General features: G+C 34.3%; 1 protein-coding gene across 1 annotated transcript in view; it reads right to left on the minus strand.

The window, feature by feature from the left end:
• The window catches only part of LOC131544472 (adhesion G protein-coupled receptor L3-like), a 309,135-nt gene that overhangs the window by 214,488 nt on the left and 76,508 nt on the right, over positions 1-18,139 (minus strand). Inside the window, 1 exon segment of the mRNA XM_058782694.1 lies at positions 11,767-11,959. Coding sequence (XP_058638677.1) covers positions 11,767-11,836 — 70 coding nt within the window. The 5' untranslated portion in view covers positions 11,837-11,959.

Consider the following 18,139-nt stretch of genomic DNA (forward strand, 5'->3'; position numbering starts at 1 on the left):
ATATTACCACAAACTGCACTGTAAAAACAAATATATATTTTTTTAAAAATCAAAGTTTTATTGCAGTATATTTTACAAAAATAAATAAATATCAGTCTATAACATTTTACATTTAATTAAATGTGTTACTTGCACTTTCTTTGTAATTATTCATGAAATTTATTAGCAAATTTTGAGTGAAAACTTTCCAACTCTTTTTTTTTTTTTTTTTTTTTATCATTGTACAATAATATATCAATGATATTAAAACAACACTGGTCAGTAGCTTTCAAACTAGTATTTTGACTGTATTGAAACATCTCTCAATAATGATCTTCCCCAACCCTGGTAAAGACTGCTATCGGTGGATTTTGTTCAGATGTGCACACATGCATTGCATTATGGGAAATAACTACAGTATATGCTCCGTCTGGTTTACTGAAAGGCCAATTATTTATAGCACTTGCCATGAAACCTTTATTCCAATCACACGGCCGGGACGAAACGAAACGAAATGCAGCGATCCAAGCAAACAAAGTTTTTTCTGTTTCCTGAGGCTCTTCAGCGGCTCAAACTGCTGATTACAGGACAACGTGTCTAAATGAGCTCTCCACGTCCTCGATGTTCCCCGCATGCGAGCGCAATCTGGTCTGCAGGTTTCTCCGGTCAGACGCTCACCAGCGCTGTTTCTAACAGATCATCTTGTTAAGCCAACACTATTATAGCCACAAATCCCTGCAGTCAAAATAACTTTAAAATGCACTAATTAAGAGAAGAAGAAGTGGGAGAGCTTCAGTGAAATTAATTAGACACTTCTCACGCTATTAGCAACTGTCCCCGAACAAAGAAATTAAGAACGTCAAAAATATCCTGACTGACACAAAACTATTCTTGATCATTTCTCTTGGTATACTCGTGTGAGATGGAGTTATAGTCTGGAGACCAGCGATAATGAAAGTCAATGGGGTCCAAAACAGAATTAGACTACACTGACCTTCTATGGACAAAAACAAACAAAAAACCTTTTTATAAATAAACTTGCATAGGTTTGAAATGACTCGAGTAAATTATGAGTTTGGTTGAAGTATCCCTATAAGTTGCTTGCAAACATTACAAAATGAGGAAAGACCATTTGAAACGGCTTTCACTGAACAAAACAAGGAGAATTTCTGAGTGAAAAAATATGCTCAGATGAAAATGCAGAAGGATTTAATTCACTAAAAACTGACTTAAACATGTTAAGTCTAAAATTATTGGCTGCAATTAGTTTTCCCACCCACGTGAACTTGGTTATATCAGCAGAAAAGCAGTCTTTGAGACAGAAAGTAATTATGTTGATTAAATATTATGAATAGCATTATTATGACCAACAAAAATGGGCAGATTACATGGCATACTGAACACATGTGATAACTTGAAACAATAAATTGCCATAATATTAATGAAAAATATACTAATATACTGTAAAAAAAAAAAAAAAAATCTATACTATAAATTACACAATCACAATTCAACCTCAATTCAAATTATATAGTTGACCGTTGATTGATGCCTAAATGTCCGCCTATGTTTTGTTTTATTTTATTTAATATATATAAATATATATTTAAAAATATATATATATATATAATAATTATTATTATTATTATTATTATTATTATTATTATTATATATATATATATATATATATATATATATATATATATATATATATATATATATATATATAATTTTATTTTATTTTATTTTAATACATTTTTTAATGGCTATCATAAAAAATAACATTTTCTGTGAAGAAATAGAAATCAAAATGTCAAGGCATTTCTAACTAAATGTACATTAACAATATAAATGTTCATTATTGTTGAAAAGTTTAGGTTTGATGAGATGTTTTTGTAATCTTCTGCCAAACAATGCTGCATTTGTTTAATTAAAAATACAGTAAAATTTTGAGATATTATGACGATTTGAAATATCAGTTTTTTTTGTGAATTTATAGTAAAATGTAATTGATTTCTGTGATCAAAGCAAAATTTTCAGCAACATTACTCCAGTCTTCAGTGTCACATGATCCTTCAGAAATATATATTTTTGTGGAAACTGTGGTACATTTTATTTTTCCGGATTCTTTGATTAAAAGAAAGTTCAAAAGAACAGCATTTATTTAAAATAGAAATCCTCTGTATCATTATAAACGTCTGTACTGTCGCTTTTGATTAATTTAATGCATCCTTACAGAATAAAAAAAAATTAATTCAGCTCATTTATTTATCTACAGTATGTAAACAAAGAGGACAGAAAGTCATGAAACCTGCACAGCTATGTACTGTACAGTCAATTACACAACGCATCGGTCACTAAACAAATCATCTGACCATAGCGTTCAGCGGCTGACCAATCACAATCAAGAGAGCCGTGCAATAAATACGAGCACATTTTAAAGCCCAGCTGAGGTGTTTCTGGTTTTGAGGGACATCAGAATGCAGACAAACACACACTGCTTCAGACGCACTGCCGAGTTTCCTCAGGGTTGCATCATGGCAAAGATGAAGAAACTCAGGTTATTTATTCAGTGTGTGTGTGTGAGAACGAGTGCAAACACACCGATACACACACACACTCATAATAAGCATGGGCATTTTGATCCTTTTGATGTCTACTCAAGATCCCGACAGTCCACCTGGCCTAGTTTCTAATTGTTGTTCTGTGTATACATGTGTCAGATGGATGTTTTTGCCTGTTACGCGTGTGTGTGTATGAGACTTCAAACCTTCCTCAGACGGCCGACAGCACCGACACTGATCTACCGTGAAAATACTGCCACAAAACTAAAAAAAGCCTGTTTGGTCTCTGGATTTGGATTATGTAAAATGTTCTGAAGCTCAGAAATCCTCCGTACTTCATCCTCCATCCAGGGGTGCAACTGCACATTTGCCGAGGGGTATGCAAGAACAGTGTCGGCGCCCCTCTGTATTCTAGTAGCCCAGTGATCCTCAAATCTGACTCGCAAGATCCACTTTCCTGCAGAGTTTAGCTCCAACCCTGATCAAACTCGCCTACCTGTGATTTTCTAATGATCTTGAAGACATTGATTAGCATGCTCAGGTGAGTCTGATCAGGGTTGGAGCTAAACTCTGCATGGAAGGATACAAACTCATAAGGAGTGTAAAAAGTGACAAAGGTTTGAACCCCCTTCCCTTTTTTTAATACCATAAGGAAAAAGTGAAAAGTTAAAACAAGAAAAAAAAAGAAAGAAAAGTGTCACATAACATCCCCTTTTACTCCTGATGGCAAACCCCAGATAGGAGAACACTTTTTTTTTTTCTTTTTATATATTAATTTTTATTTTCAAACACATGTAATATTGCTCACGTTTTAGTTAGGGTAATGTGAATATATCATTTGCCTCAAAATTAATATTTTTGCAAATGTTTATATATAGTGAAATTTATTTTAAAGAACATCTGCATTTTTATTTTATTTTATTTTATTTTATTTTTATTTTAATACATTTTTTAATGGCTATCATAAAAAATAACATTTTCTGTGAAGAAATAGAAATCAAAATGTCAAGGCATTTCTAACTAAATGTACATTAACAATATAAATGTTCATTATTGTTGAAAAGTTTAGGTTTGATGAGATGTTTTTGTAATCTTCTGCCAAACAATGCTGCATTTGTTTAATTAAAAATACAGTAAAATTTTGAGATATTATGACGATTTGAAATATCAGTTTTTTTTGTGAATTTATAGTAAAATGTAATTGATTTCTGTGATCAAAGCAAAATTTTCAGCAACATTACTCCAGTCTTCAGTGTCACATGATCCTTCAGAAATATATATTTTTGTGGAAACTGTGGTACATTTTATTTTTCCGGATTCTTTGATTAAAAGAAAGTTCAAAAGAACAGCATTTATTTAAAATAGAAATCCTCTGTATCATTATAAACGTCTGTACTGTCGCTTTTGATTAATTTAATGCATCCTTACAGAATAAAAAAAAATTAATTCAGCTCATTTATTTATCTACAGTATGTAAACAAAGAGGACAGAAAGTCATGAAACCTGCACAGCTATGTACTGTACAGTCAATTACACAACGCATCGGTCACTAAACAAATCATCTGACCATAGCGTTCAGCGGCTGACCAATCACAATCAAGAGAGCCGTGCAATAAATACGAGCACATTTTAAAGCCCAGCTGAGGTGTTTCTGGTTTTGAGGGACATCAGAATGCAGACAAACACACACTGCTTCAGACGCACTGCCGAGTTTCCTCAGGGTTGCATCATGGCAAAGATGAAGAAACTCAGGTTATTTATTCAGTGTGTGTGTGAGAACGAGTGCAAACACACCGATACACACACACACTCATAATAAGCATGGGCATTTTGATCCTTTTGATGTCTACTCAAGATCCCGACAGTCCACCTGGCCTAGTTTCTAATTGTTGTTCTGTGTATACATGTGTCAGATGGATGTTTTTGCCTGTTACGCGTGTGTGTGTATGAGACTTCAAACCTTCCTCAGACGGCCGACAGCACCGACACTGATCTACCGTGAAAATACTGCCACAAAACTAAAAAAAGCCTGTTTGGTCTCTGGATTTGGATTATGTAAAATGTTCTGAAGCTCAGAAATCCTCCGTACTTCATCCTCCATCCAGGGGTGCAACTGCACATTTGCCGAGGGGTATGCAAGAACAGTGTCGGCGCCCCTCTGTATTCTAGTAGCCCAGTGATCCTCAAATCTGACTCGCAAGATCCACTTTCCTGCAGAGTTTAGCTCCAACCCTGATCAAACTCGCCTACCTGTGATTTTCTAATGATCTTGAAGACATTGATTAGCATGCTCAGGTGAGTCTGATCAGGGTTGAGCTAAACTCTGCATGGAAGGATACAAACTCATAAGGAGTGTAAAAAGTGACAAAGGTTTGAACCCCCTTCCCTTTTTTTAATACCATAAGGAAAAAAGTGAAAAGTTAAAACAAGAAAAAAAAAAAAAGAAAGAAAAGTGTCACATAACATCCCCTTTTACTCCTGATGGCAAACCCCAGATAGGAGAACACTTTTTTTTTTTTTTTTATATATTAATTTTTATTTTCAAACACATGTAATATTGCTCACGTTTTAGTTAGGGTAATGTGAATATATCATTTGCCTCAAAATTAATATTTTTGCAAATGTTTATATATAGTGAAATTTATTTTAAAGAACATCTGCATTTTTTATTTTTTATTTTATTTTATTTTTTCGTTTTTACTTATAAATATGAATAATGAGATAATTCATGGAAAATTTGCCATGCTAAGTGGAAGATTTCTGCCAAGATTTCACCTGGTAGAAAAACAAATACTATTAAAATGAATGTCATGATTCCCACTATGGCCACTAAATGGCAGCAGAGGATAATTTATTGTCTCCTTTACCATTTCCACTCTGTAATATAATTATTTTCACATGTTTTGCTAATGGATTTGTATTTAGATATTATAAAATCACTATTATAACATTTAAAAATCACTTTTTTGACAAAGTTCAGCATTGTTTTGTATTTAAGTATGAAGTAGCAAGAGTTTTCAACTCATTGAATCTACTTGAATTACACAGATGGCCTATTTTGAATTTACAACGGCAATTTTCAGTGAAAAGTGGCTTGTTGTATCCTTGTTTACAATCTTCTCAGTTTCTCTCAAATGTAAATCAAATGCATTTTTGTATTACCTACGCTTTTAATAAAAGGGCTCACTATAGCTTTATTGCTCAATAAGCTTGGTTCTGGGTCTTGACACCCTCAAAACCTTGTTCTCCATCATTGCATAGGCCCACTCATGGATGAGACATGCAGATAACTATAGTCAACCTTCACTGAATGTTATATAATCAATGAACTTTGGAAAAGTTTTCAGTCAATGTTTAACATTCTACACTGAAAAAAATAAAAAGTTGAGCGAACTTAAAAAAAACATTTCTTACCAGCTTCAGCAGATTTTTGAGTTTGCTCAACTTGTTTTTGTGGGAGATTCTCAAATTTTTGTTGTATAAACTTAAAACAACAAGTTGGGAAAACTCAAAAATCTGCTGAAGTTTGTTGCCTTAAAATTTTAAGTTGGCTCAACTTTTTTTTTTTTTTACAGTGTGTTAGTTGTCAAAAAGAATTCATTGCAGCACATTTGTCATACCTAAATCGAGCTCTGTACAAAGGAAAATTAATGTAAGAATGTAAAACGAGTTATTTCATGCATTTAAATATGGTTTCATTTTCTTTTAATTTTCATACTTTACAAATTAACGAAAAATTAGCGCATATTTTCTAGTACATTTAACTGCACTGTGCTCACATTTGGTCTACTTGTGCATTAAATTATAAATAAAAATTTACATAGCCTATCATCTTGCGTCCTATTGTGATCTCGAATTGCAGAATATTTCAGTAGGCTGCATGCATTTATATCTAAAGCACATACATGCATGCGCAGTTTTAATCGCCATTTTGGTAATTTTGTGACTAAACTGACGATGTATGCGCACAGTTCCTAGTGCGGTTCATGAAGTGAGCGTGCGTCTCATATTCGCGCACAGTTGAAGGGCGTGCGCCGTGAGCACAGTAAAACGGCTGACAGAATAGGAAAGTTTGTTTTACTGACATATAACTCTCTCATCAGACTGCAGTTTCCTGTTTTTCTACTGAAGCTCATTTGGCACCTGTAGCCTACCTTTTCCGCACTTGTTTGACTCACGCCTGGTGCTGAGGGCAAGCTGAAGTGCGTGTCTGAAAAGTCTCCCGTTTGATGTGGTCGCAAAGAGATACGGACGTTTTTGAACTCGTTAAAATGATAAAAACCATTGAATAAAAATGATGCATTGATTATTTTTAATAACTAAGCTTTTGATTATTTATAACGTTTATTAAAGAAGATTTTCACAGAGTAATTTTGGCCCTATGTGTGGCGCCCCATGCATTGCATACACTGCATACCCCGTTTTTGCACCACTGCCTCCATCCAGATATTTATTATGCTCTGAATGTGTGTAGAGGTATTTGAGGAGTTTCAAACGCACTACCTTTAATACTAGCTTTATTTTATGTTAAATAACACACACTTTATGTCCCTTTCTGTTGCTTCATGTGTGTCTGGCTCAGTCAAAGCCAGTTTTGTAACTGCTTTCCAAATGACTTCATTTAAAAATGTAGCACTTTTTTTGTACTGTCATTAAATATTAAATGTAAAAAGTGCAGATAAAAAATTAAATAAAAATTATATATATATATATATATATATATATATATATATATATATATATATTAGTGGTGGGCATAGATACATTTTTTAATCTAGATTAATCTCACTGTAATCTTGGAATTAATCTAGATTAATCTAGATTCAAATGGCTCATTTGAATTCTGCCAAGTAGATAAGCAAACAACTAGCAGTCATCAAGAATTTAATATTGATAATAACATTGAAGACATTGTATGATTATTCCTTAAAGATAAGGTTTTAATAGTTTTAGTAGTAGTAGCCTATTACGTTCTGCCCAATGTCTTCAAGTGAAACCGAACTTTTATTTTGACGGGTTGCCGTGAATACCTTTACGTTTCTGTGTATATGATATGAGGATAGTTTTTCTCAAATGAAACGCTCGAATGCTCATGAAGTGACTCTCAGAGCAGTTCTGGAGATGTTGTTCGTGTATTTATGTCCTCATTTAGTGAGACGACAGACCTTAATATCGCCGCAAGCGTCACGCGGTCTTCTGTATGAGTAGTGAACAAACCCGTGCGTCTTGCGCCATACATTAACACAGAGACACACAGAAGTCATATTTAAATAGACGTTTTGCGGCTTAATATTTACAAATGGGAGTGGGAGTGTGCTCACTTGTGTGTGCGCTTTACGTTTGTGCGTGTGTGTGTGTGTGTGTGTGTGTGTGCGAACCGGGGCGGAACTCCGCTGTGCGCGCGATACAGAGAGCGCGACCATGTAACGTAGAGACAGAAATGACTTGCCGATCTTCATTGGGAAGCATCTTAAAAATAAATTTTCCTGAAGCAAACCCGGCTTCATAGCTGCATCCATGTTAGCACGCATACACACAGGTTCAAGACTCGCTCGCCCCTACAGTGCAATTCGCTAGGTATGCATCCGCTAAAATATGAAGGTGAAAGTCATCATAGCTTGCGTAGTATAGACCCAGCTCCCAACCCAATTTTGAGAATAGATTAACGGCGATATTTTGTTTTATCGCCTGATAAGAGTCTCACGTTAACGCAGCACGTTAATGCCGATAACGGCCCACCCCTAATAAATATATATATATATATATATATATATATATATAAATAAATAACACTAATTAAACTATATTTTATCTTGTTTTTCAGCATGCATATCTACACATTATTAAATCAAGATACAATTACTTTACATGAGATACATGAGATATTGAGTTTTGCTTTCTGAAAAATACGTCAAAATTAAGCAATATGCTTCTATGCTTATACATTTTTAAGCATAACTAATAACTAATTTTGAGGAACTGAAAAGATTTGTATGCAGCTTTTCTCATATGTATTTATTTTAAAAATTACTTAGACACATTCAAGCATATTCATGTTCAAAAACAAACACAATTATCCACTGTCTGTGTGTGTGTGTGTGTGTGTGTGTGTGTGTGTGTGTGTGTGGACTCAAAACATAGCCATAAAAAATTTAAAAAAAAAGATTTTCTTAGTCTGTATTTTTGTCTTGTTTTCAGTTCAAATATATAAGCATTGATATAAATAAAAATAAACTTAATTCAAAGAGAAAACAAGTTTATTTTTCTTATCCAGTGGCAGATATTCTTCTTCTTCTTCTTCTTCTTCTTGTTTTAAGCATAAACAGCTAATTTGGATATTTTTCAAAACTGAATGGAAAGTATTTATATTGTTTATGTAGAAATATTACTATATATACTATTTTAAGAATATAATATATCATTTTTATAATAATTATATTATTTATAATGTATTTTCTAGACACATTCAAGCATATTCATCAACAAAAACAAATATTATTCTCCACCATTGTGTGTTTGTGTAACCTGAACTCAGAGGCAGACAGTATTGAAGTATTTTTTAGTAAATTTAAAAAGTATCTGTAGTTTATCAGAGTGTTTTTCTTTGGAAGTATTTACTTCACTACATTCCAAAGCATAACGTCATACTTTTTACTACACCAAATTTCATTAATTAAAGTTGTTGGTTTTTTATCTTTAATATTTAAGAATATTAAAAATGTAGTAATTTCTTGTACTCAAATAAATCTTTCAATTATGTTTACTTGAGTAAAAGTAAGAAAGTAATAGATTTCTAATGTAAGTAAGTATTAAATGATATTTAATATGAAACGTAGCGCAGTAAAAAGTACAATATTATGCTTTGGAATGTTGTGAAGTAAAGTTTTCTAAAGAAAAACACTCTGATAAAGTACAGACACTTGAAAAGTACTTTTACAGCAGAGTAAAAATACTTCACTGCTGTCTGCCTCTGCCTGAACTTGACTATATTTTACAAAGAGGGGATTTCATATGTTTTTTTTATGATGTGATTAATACAAATACATGATAAGCATGAAGGTCCAACCCTAAACATAACCATCAGTGAGGCGTAAGAAGATAATACGAAAAAGTGCAAATTATATTACAAATTCATAAAAATTAGTCACCAATTTGCTAAACTGTGAAATAGTTCTTAATCTCCATTAGACACTGTTGGTTTGTGTGTGTTGAATCTGGGTACGGGACACAAACAGGATTTGCGATCACCTCTAAGCGGGTCAGTAGGTGAAAGATGGAGAGAGATTGTGGGATTATCCTGTGATATTAAGAGAACATCTTTATTTGCTTGTAAACCAAACATGACTTTAATCTGTGGTTTAACAGGATGACACAGATCATGTAGAGACGTGTCTCCTGATGAAGAAAAAAAAAATATTCTGCTTTCCGTTCAATGCAACAATTACAAAATATGTAATATTATGTAATATATACGAACTGAATCATTCTGTTCAGGTTTCCCAATATTTTTTTTTTTCAAATCTATTAACATATTTACTGACATATCACTCGAGACTTACTGATATAAAAATTATATTCAGTATCTACAGCCTTTACTACTTGTGCACAATGCACATTAAGCCTAAAATGTGTTGATGAGGATTGTATGATCTTTGAACAATAAAGGTCAAGATATTTAAAGTATACTTGCAATAGCTGCACTTTAGCACAATCAAATCTTTCTTTAGTTGAAATGTATACCAGTTTAGTATACTAAAAGTACAATTGCAGGGTACTTTTATTGAGTACATAAATATGTAAATGTATTTGTAGTATACTTAACATGAAATAAATGTATTTCAAATACATTGTAGTCTATTTATTTTTCACTAGGGTACAGATCAAAAGTTTAAGAATAACTAAGATTTTTTATGTTTTTGAAAGAAGTCTCTTTCTCATATACCAAGGCTGCATTTATTTGATAAAAATACAGTAAAAACAGTAATGTTGTAAAATAATTTTGAAATTTCAAATATCTGTTTTCTATGTGAATATATAGTCAAATGTAATTTATTGCTGTGATCAAAGCTGAATTTTCAGCATCATTGCTCCAGTCTTCAGTGTCACATGATCCTTCAGAAATCATTCTAATATGCTGATTTTTTTTTTTTTTGATATTAGAGTTAGAATATTATCAATATAGATACAATTTCACTTGATATTTATCATTTGCATTCATGCAAACTGCTTTTGTAAGGACATTTTTTACTTCTAAAGAGAGACTTTCAGTCTTGCAGCACACACATTTGTCCTTCAAATTTCACATAAAGATGTACATTATAAACAATAAAGCACTGTAGACATCAATATTGCAGAAAAGCTTCAGCAGAAGGACGAAAACACTCCCACAGGTAATTTAATTACAGCAGTAAGTTTCAGTATCTACAGCCTTTAAAACATGAGCGCTGCTTCCCTTTTTTCTTTACAGCAGTTCAGAGCTGGAGACGGTAAAATTGGTGGATGTGTGTGTGCTTTTAAGTCTGTTTTTCCGAATGTTGCATGTCGAATGGAAAACAGAACAATGCAGCTCATTAGCTTTTTTAATTAGACGAGCCTTATTACATGGATACCCACAAACAAATTGGAAATAAATAATTATTGACCTCATGCTATTAGACATCTCTATGTCTAATTTTCCTCTCTAAATCGTTCTTTCCTACTTCTGCTGCTCTGCTTTATTTCTCCCCAATCTACAATTACGTTCCTCTCTGTCCAACATCTGCAGCCAAATATCCTCTGAAATGATGGCAGCACCTCTAATCGCCCATTATGGCCATTTTCTGTTCAAGAAAGAGCTAAGCTGGTTTCGCCGAATCAACTTCAGGGTTTATATTGTTCCAAAAATGTAGTAAGCTACCTACATAAGACCAGATTTCAAGGTTGTACAACTGAGGGTCGTAAAAATAAGTAGACAACATAACCAAGCTGACATTTTAAACATCTTATTTTAGACTAATTTTAAGGCACCATTACGTAAGACATTCAATCTAGTTGCAAAATTGTACTGTTTTCCCCAATAGGTGTCATTATTTGCTTATTAGAGGCTCATGCTGTTAGCTTAACAACATTCGATTTGCATCAAATATTGCCTTTGCATCTCGTATATTGTGTGTCTCTTCATGTTTGTAAAAGCCACTGGAAACCACAGATTATTTTTTTAAAGCAATGAGAGTGTAAGACTCACCCAGAGTTGCAGGCTCCAGCACACTGGCCAATAGCAGCACTTGTAAAACCCCCATGGCCCCACCCCTCATTCTGGATTGGCTGATTTGAGTGTGGCTCCTCCCCTTCCACCAGATTGGTTTAGTGAGAATGAAGCGAGTTCTCTCAAGATTTGGAGCTCAGTGGTTCTTTCTGTCCGACAATTATAAAGCCACCTATGAACACAGAAAAAGAGGAAAAAGTAAGTGATCAATCCAGGTTATTAAATTGTCAATACTGATACAGACAAAATCAAAATCTATCTGTGTGTGTGTGTGTATACGTGTATATTTTTTTATTAGTAATTTTAGTACTTCATTGTAGAAATATTGCCCTGGCAACTAACTACAAAAAATCAGTTGAAGTTAAGTTTTCCAATATTTATATTTTTTAGCATTTCAGCTTTACTCAAATTCACTTCACTCAAAATTGAAAACAGAAATAATTCATTATTAAATGACAAGGCCGTCAACGGACCAAAAAAAAAACAAAAACAAAAAAGGCCAAAAAAGACAAGAGAAAAGTATTGGCCAATGCAGGTAATCTCAAATCAGTGTTATTATATTATATTATATTATTATATTATAGATTTTTATTAATATATTTAATTAGCTTGCATTAATTAGTTTTCATATTAATTTTATTTAAAGCTTTAGTAATTTTATTGTTTTTGTCATTTTATTCATTTTTATTTTTATTTTTTCTATTTAACTTTCATTTATTTTTATTTCGATTTATTTCAGTTTTAATAATTTTCATACTTGAAAGAAAATTCAAAATGTTGCCCAACTAAGTGAAATAAGTTATATTCATTAAATATTTAAATTTTTCAGCTTTATTTCTGTTACCCAAAGCTTTGTAATAGATCTGTAATAGTTTTAGTTGTAGTTAACAGCAACAATACCGTTTCAAAATGGCCAAAAATCAGCTCATTTATTATTTTATCACTAATCGCTATCATTTATTTATTACAATGAGCAAATCAAGGCTTAAACATCTCCATTTAAAGCAATGCAGAGAAGCTTCTCAGTAAAAAGCACAGTAAGGTATCATGGTACTACCTGTTAAAGCAGTAAAGTGCTGTAAAGAATGTGTCAATAATTGAGTGTAATTTATCATAGTACCATGGTATTACTACACTTGATACCATCACTGTATCACAGAAGCAGCACAGTATGTCCAATGTGTCAATCTGAAACACACAGTATTTGACACTGTTTCCCAGAAGACGAGTGAGCGATCGCTCCAGACAGCTGATGACAGTGACGGACCGTCCCGGGTCAAAGGTCATCTGACAAGGACATTTTCTCTCATCAAAAACAAAGCAAAAAAATCAGGTCAACACATTCTCCTGCAGGCAGCGAAAGACTAAATAACTCCACATGTCTGCGTGGGAACTGAGAGGTGTGTCCCATGATGCTTTGCACCATTGCTTTAGTGTTAATTGGGAAATAACACTAAATGATGATCATAACGGGCATAAAGAGATGCTCTAGAGCAGATGCAGAACACACATCAACACTTTTACAGATCTGAAGCCTTGTGGAAGTGCATTGTGAGACCTTTCAGATAAACCCTGGTTACAAACAAGCCTTTCAACACCTCTCTCGCCCACTCTCTCTCTCTCTCTCTCTCTCTCTCTCTGTTTTTCCTGTGCAATCCTGTTGTTTCATGGCTCCCGGGATCCGGCTGATAAAGGATCTGGAATGCCGGACTCCGGAGCGCTGCAGTGGATATGAATAGGTGCTGATGTTTACAGATTCCTCAGGCCTCAAACCTCCAGAAACACTTCAGACTGAACTAAAGCAACACTGAAGCAGAGCTGCATTACAGACAGCTGTGACAGATATGAAGACTGAAGACTCGAAGATATTCATATTCAATATTTGAAGAGTTTTTTATTGTTATTTTCTATTATATTAAATAAAAATAAAAATAAAAGCTAATTCAAAGCATTAATAAAATATTAAATTGGTATTTTAATAATACTAAAATAACACCAAAAGTCAAAATAAAGTATTAATAATAAATACGATCCTAATTCATGAAAATATTAAAATAACACTGGTTCACCACGAAAATTTAAATTCTCCATTTGCTCAACTTAATCAATAATACGATCACGTTTTTGGTCACTTGGAAATCATACTGTAGCATGATTCAAAATTTAGTGTTCCGTCCTTTCAAAGTTCCAATTTTTCAACTGTTTCTTTAGAATGAGTGCTTTCACTTTATTGCATGATGCTGAATAAACTGTCTGGCTGTTTTGTGTGTGTGTGTGTGTGTGTGTGTGTGTGTGTATAATATGTGCAGACTGTGTGTAATCGGCCAATCGGAGCAGAGGAGAGCGGCATGCTGGGAGACACAGAGGAGCAAGCGAGGCCTGAATCCCCAGTGTCAGCGCAATCGCTAGGCTTTTTTGAACCATGAATCCCTGTCGTCAGCGAGTGCGTTGGGCTTTTCGCTCGGCGACTGTCACGCACTTCCAGAGAGAAACAGCTCTGACTGAAGCCACATACAGCACCTGAAAACACGCTTTAAACACGCATGCACACAAACAAGTGAGCTAAACGTGCTTCACTACGTCTATAAATGAGGGTGAGATTCTTCAGAAATTATCACGTGCACTTACACCTCTCGCGCGACTCACCATTGCATTCACACTCGCTCTCTCCTTCTCCAGAACAACATCTCCATGTTCCCCGAAGTGAAGTTAGCTTCCGCTGAGGCCCGACGCCAATCTGGGGAAGGTATCGGGCCAGAAACGCGCTCATTAACTCACAAACTGGATTTGGATCTTCGTCAACTTAAAATTACCACAGCAAACGTTTTAAGGTCTCACACTCGCCAGTGTTTACATATGCTCAAACACACACACACACGCAAGCAAACACAAGTCTGGAGATAGAAGAGACTGATCTGAAGATGACCTCTTGACACACACTCCACTAAACACACACAGAACTCCCTAATTAATGGTATTAATGGTTTTGTGATGGTCTCAGATATTTAACTACAGCTTAAGGACTGTAATAAGACGTATGAGAACGCCTGCAGATATTAGAATGCGAATTACACACAAACATGTCAAGAAATGTCACTGGAATCAATATTTTCAATCATTTTCAATCAGTTTTTTGCTTGTTTTGATGAAAAAAGAAAATGTATTAACCTAGTGTTACTTTAGTATTATTTCAATACAATTACAGTATTTATTAATATGTTGAATTAGCTATTATTTTTATATTTATATTTTCAGTATTTAATTTTAATGTGCTTTTTTCATTTTTATTTATTTTTACATTTCTGTCTAGCTTGTTTTTTTTTCAGTCAAACAAAAAAAATGAAATGCATTTACAGTACATACAATATTTGATATTAGAATTATTTTTATATATTCATTCATTCAACTATTCATTTGTAATAGTTTAGTTAACAATGACATTACTATTAAACATAGTTTTTTTTTTTTGTATTCCTGTTCATTTTATGTTGTTTTGATTTTTTAATACTATTTTCAACATGGTAAAATGGTTACATTTGAAATGGTTTAAATTTAACACCACAGGCTTTAACTATCAAATAAAACACTTTTTTATACATGTGTTTTTAGTTTGTTTTGGCCACACCACATTACTTTTTATTATAAAAGTCAAAAATGTTTTTCTAATAAAAACAAGATTTTACCAAAACTTAAAAAATAATAATTAACGATTATGCCAAACTAAGGTTTTCTTGTAAAGCATTTAATTCTTTTAACAATGCTATTCTCTTCTTCATTCTGATATCAGGACCGGCTCAGACAGCAGGCCTTCCTGTGTGGAGTTTGCATGTTCTCCTCGTGTTAGCGTGAGTTTAGTCACATTTCAAGCACAGCAGAAGCTGCAAAGCAGAGCAGGCTGTACAGTATGTCACTTGTTAAAACTACTGAAGATCTCTCTCATCCTCAGAGCTCTGGTGGTGTAGTTAGAGCAGCGATCAAACGTTCAACAAACAGCACAGACAGAAGTTTGTCAGGCCCAGCGCTCTCATCCACACATCTTCAAAAGTGTGTTATCTGCACATCTGTGTGTGTGTGTGTGTGTGTGTGTGTGTGTGTGTATGTAGGACAGAGTCCATATCATGATAACGATCAGGGTGTGTGTGGTTTTCCTCTAATAGTGAGCCGTGTGGAGCGACACAAGCTTTCATTAGCAAGAGCTTCACTCACACAAACACACACGGAGAAACACGATCCTGCCGTTATCTGATGGAGCTGAATGTAATGCTTCCATTGCGCTGATTAACCTCAATCCCACTCAATCCTTACAGTCTTTCAAAGGCCCTGCGATACTGATATTCCTCCAACAGGTTACTGTCGCCTTCAGTGATTCAAACAGCACTAAACCTCAGTGTGAAAGTGACAGTTCACACAAAAATCACAACTTACTGATGACAAAAGAGAATATTTGGATGAATGTTGGTAACACAACAGCTTGGGTTTGGTTTAAATTAGCCAGTGTTTGCATGAGCAAGAACATCTTCTGCAGAAAAAGTACAAATTTTGCATTCATCTTCAAAAGATGTGCACCGAACGACATTGAAATGAAAATGTGGCACTTCCTTTGCACAAATGAAAAACCTGATATTTAAATGTACCCAAATCTAGTTGCCTTGCAAAGACGTCAAATCAAATTCATTCATATAGCATCTTGGATGTTAATGTTTTGAATTTTTAATATCTTCATGCCTTATAGTTGCATTTAGAAGATTTGAGCTGGACGATGATATAGTTACATTAGTTACAACAATTCAAGCAATCAAGCATCTGAGATTTGGTATATAGCATATTTTGTTAGTGTACTATATATGTAGTAAAGTTGGGCATACAGCTTTAGGCCTATATATAAAATAAAGTGCTGCTGTTTTGTTCAGAAAATGCAAATATAATTCATCTAGGGATCCAAAACTAATGAACACACGCACTTACTCAAGAATCACACACTCGTATCTCAAAAAAAGTGAAAACACGGATGCATTGAATTTGCACTTGTTCCCTCACTTTGCATGATTTTCTATTGTGGATAGAAAGTCAAAACAATTCCTCTAGACACACACAGCCATTGAAATCAGTGTTCAAGCTCACAATCACAGTTCAACACCAGCCAAGAAACGGGGCACATTTCCACAATTTATGACGACTAGTTGCAAATGTGCCACACATTTGGGTGCTCTTGGATTTTTACAGACAGAAATTACATTTACAGTAAACATGTATTTTCATTAACTCAAATAGTGTTAATATACGTATTTTTTTACCTTTATAATATACCGACAACCATTTCAAAATGCAGGTGGTAAAGCGAAATGTTCATCACAAGCTTTTTGGGACAAATTTGTACCCAAAAGTGAGATAAATCTGATAAAACCTCTCGAAATCTCCTTTAGGGTACATCTCTTGGGGATGTGTGTGTGTGTGATGTTAAAATGAGTGAGGTTTTAATGGTCGCCACAGGAAAGGCAATTCCAACAAATGTAGATTCCTGTAATAACATTATCGAAAACAATCCAATTAGCATAAAGGCTGTGAATGCACGCACGCACACACACACACACACAGGAAGAAAGTGAAGCAAAATCATCTGTTGTTGTTGCTGTAGCTGCATGTTATAACAGAGATGAAATCTGAGTCACTCACACCCTGAGAGTTTGCAAATGATTTTCAGCGAGTTTTGTTTTTATTTCTTTACCGGAGAAATTTGGTTATTCTGCCTCTTTTTCTGTGCCTCAGACGTTCAACCACAGACAGAACGTTTAGACTTTCTGCATTTCTTTCTTTCTGCATTTCATTCTTTCTGCAACCACTTAGCAACAACCCAAAACAATGTTATTTCAGTATTATATATATATATATATGTTTTATTAATATTTACAATTAGCTTTTTAAAAATCTAGTTCTCTTTCTTTCTGAGAATAAGCGGTCTGATTTGAATGAAATGAATCTGCCTCCGAAAGGATAGCCGATCAACACACACACACACACACACAGCAGGTGCAGTGTATAGTCGGGTTGTGTTGTAGTTTGATCTTTGTACACTTATTTGGACAAAAGTCTCCTGCTGAGAGACTGAAAGACCAATCCATGTAGAGTTTTACAGTTCCACACACACACACTGGCTGATTTCCCTCCCGCTGAGAGGACAATATGGTCGTCTGCGCGGGACGTCTGATTGGCCGCTGCGTCTCTCAATCACTGCCAGCGTCCAATCACGCGCTCTCTGATCATGTGGCCGCTGTTCATTCTTCAACACACCTCTCCACCTCCATCTGTTCATCCGTCTCTGCGTCCTGGAGCTCGTTCTGTCGTTTGGTGTGTG

Source organism: Onychostoma macrolepis, chromosome 07 (genome assembly GCF_012432095.1).
Source record: "Onychostoma macrolepis isolate SWU-2019 chromosome 07, ASM1243209v1, whole genome shotgun sequence".
NCBI lineage: Eukaryota > Metazoa > Chordata > Actinopteri > Cypriniformes > Cyprinidae > Onychostoma > Onychostoma macrolepis.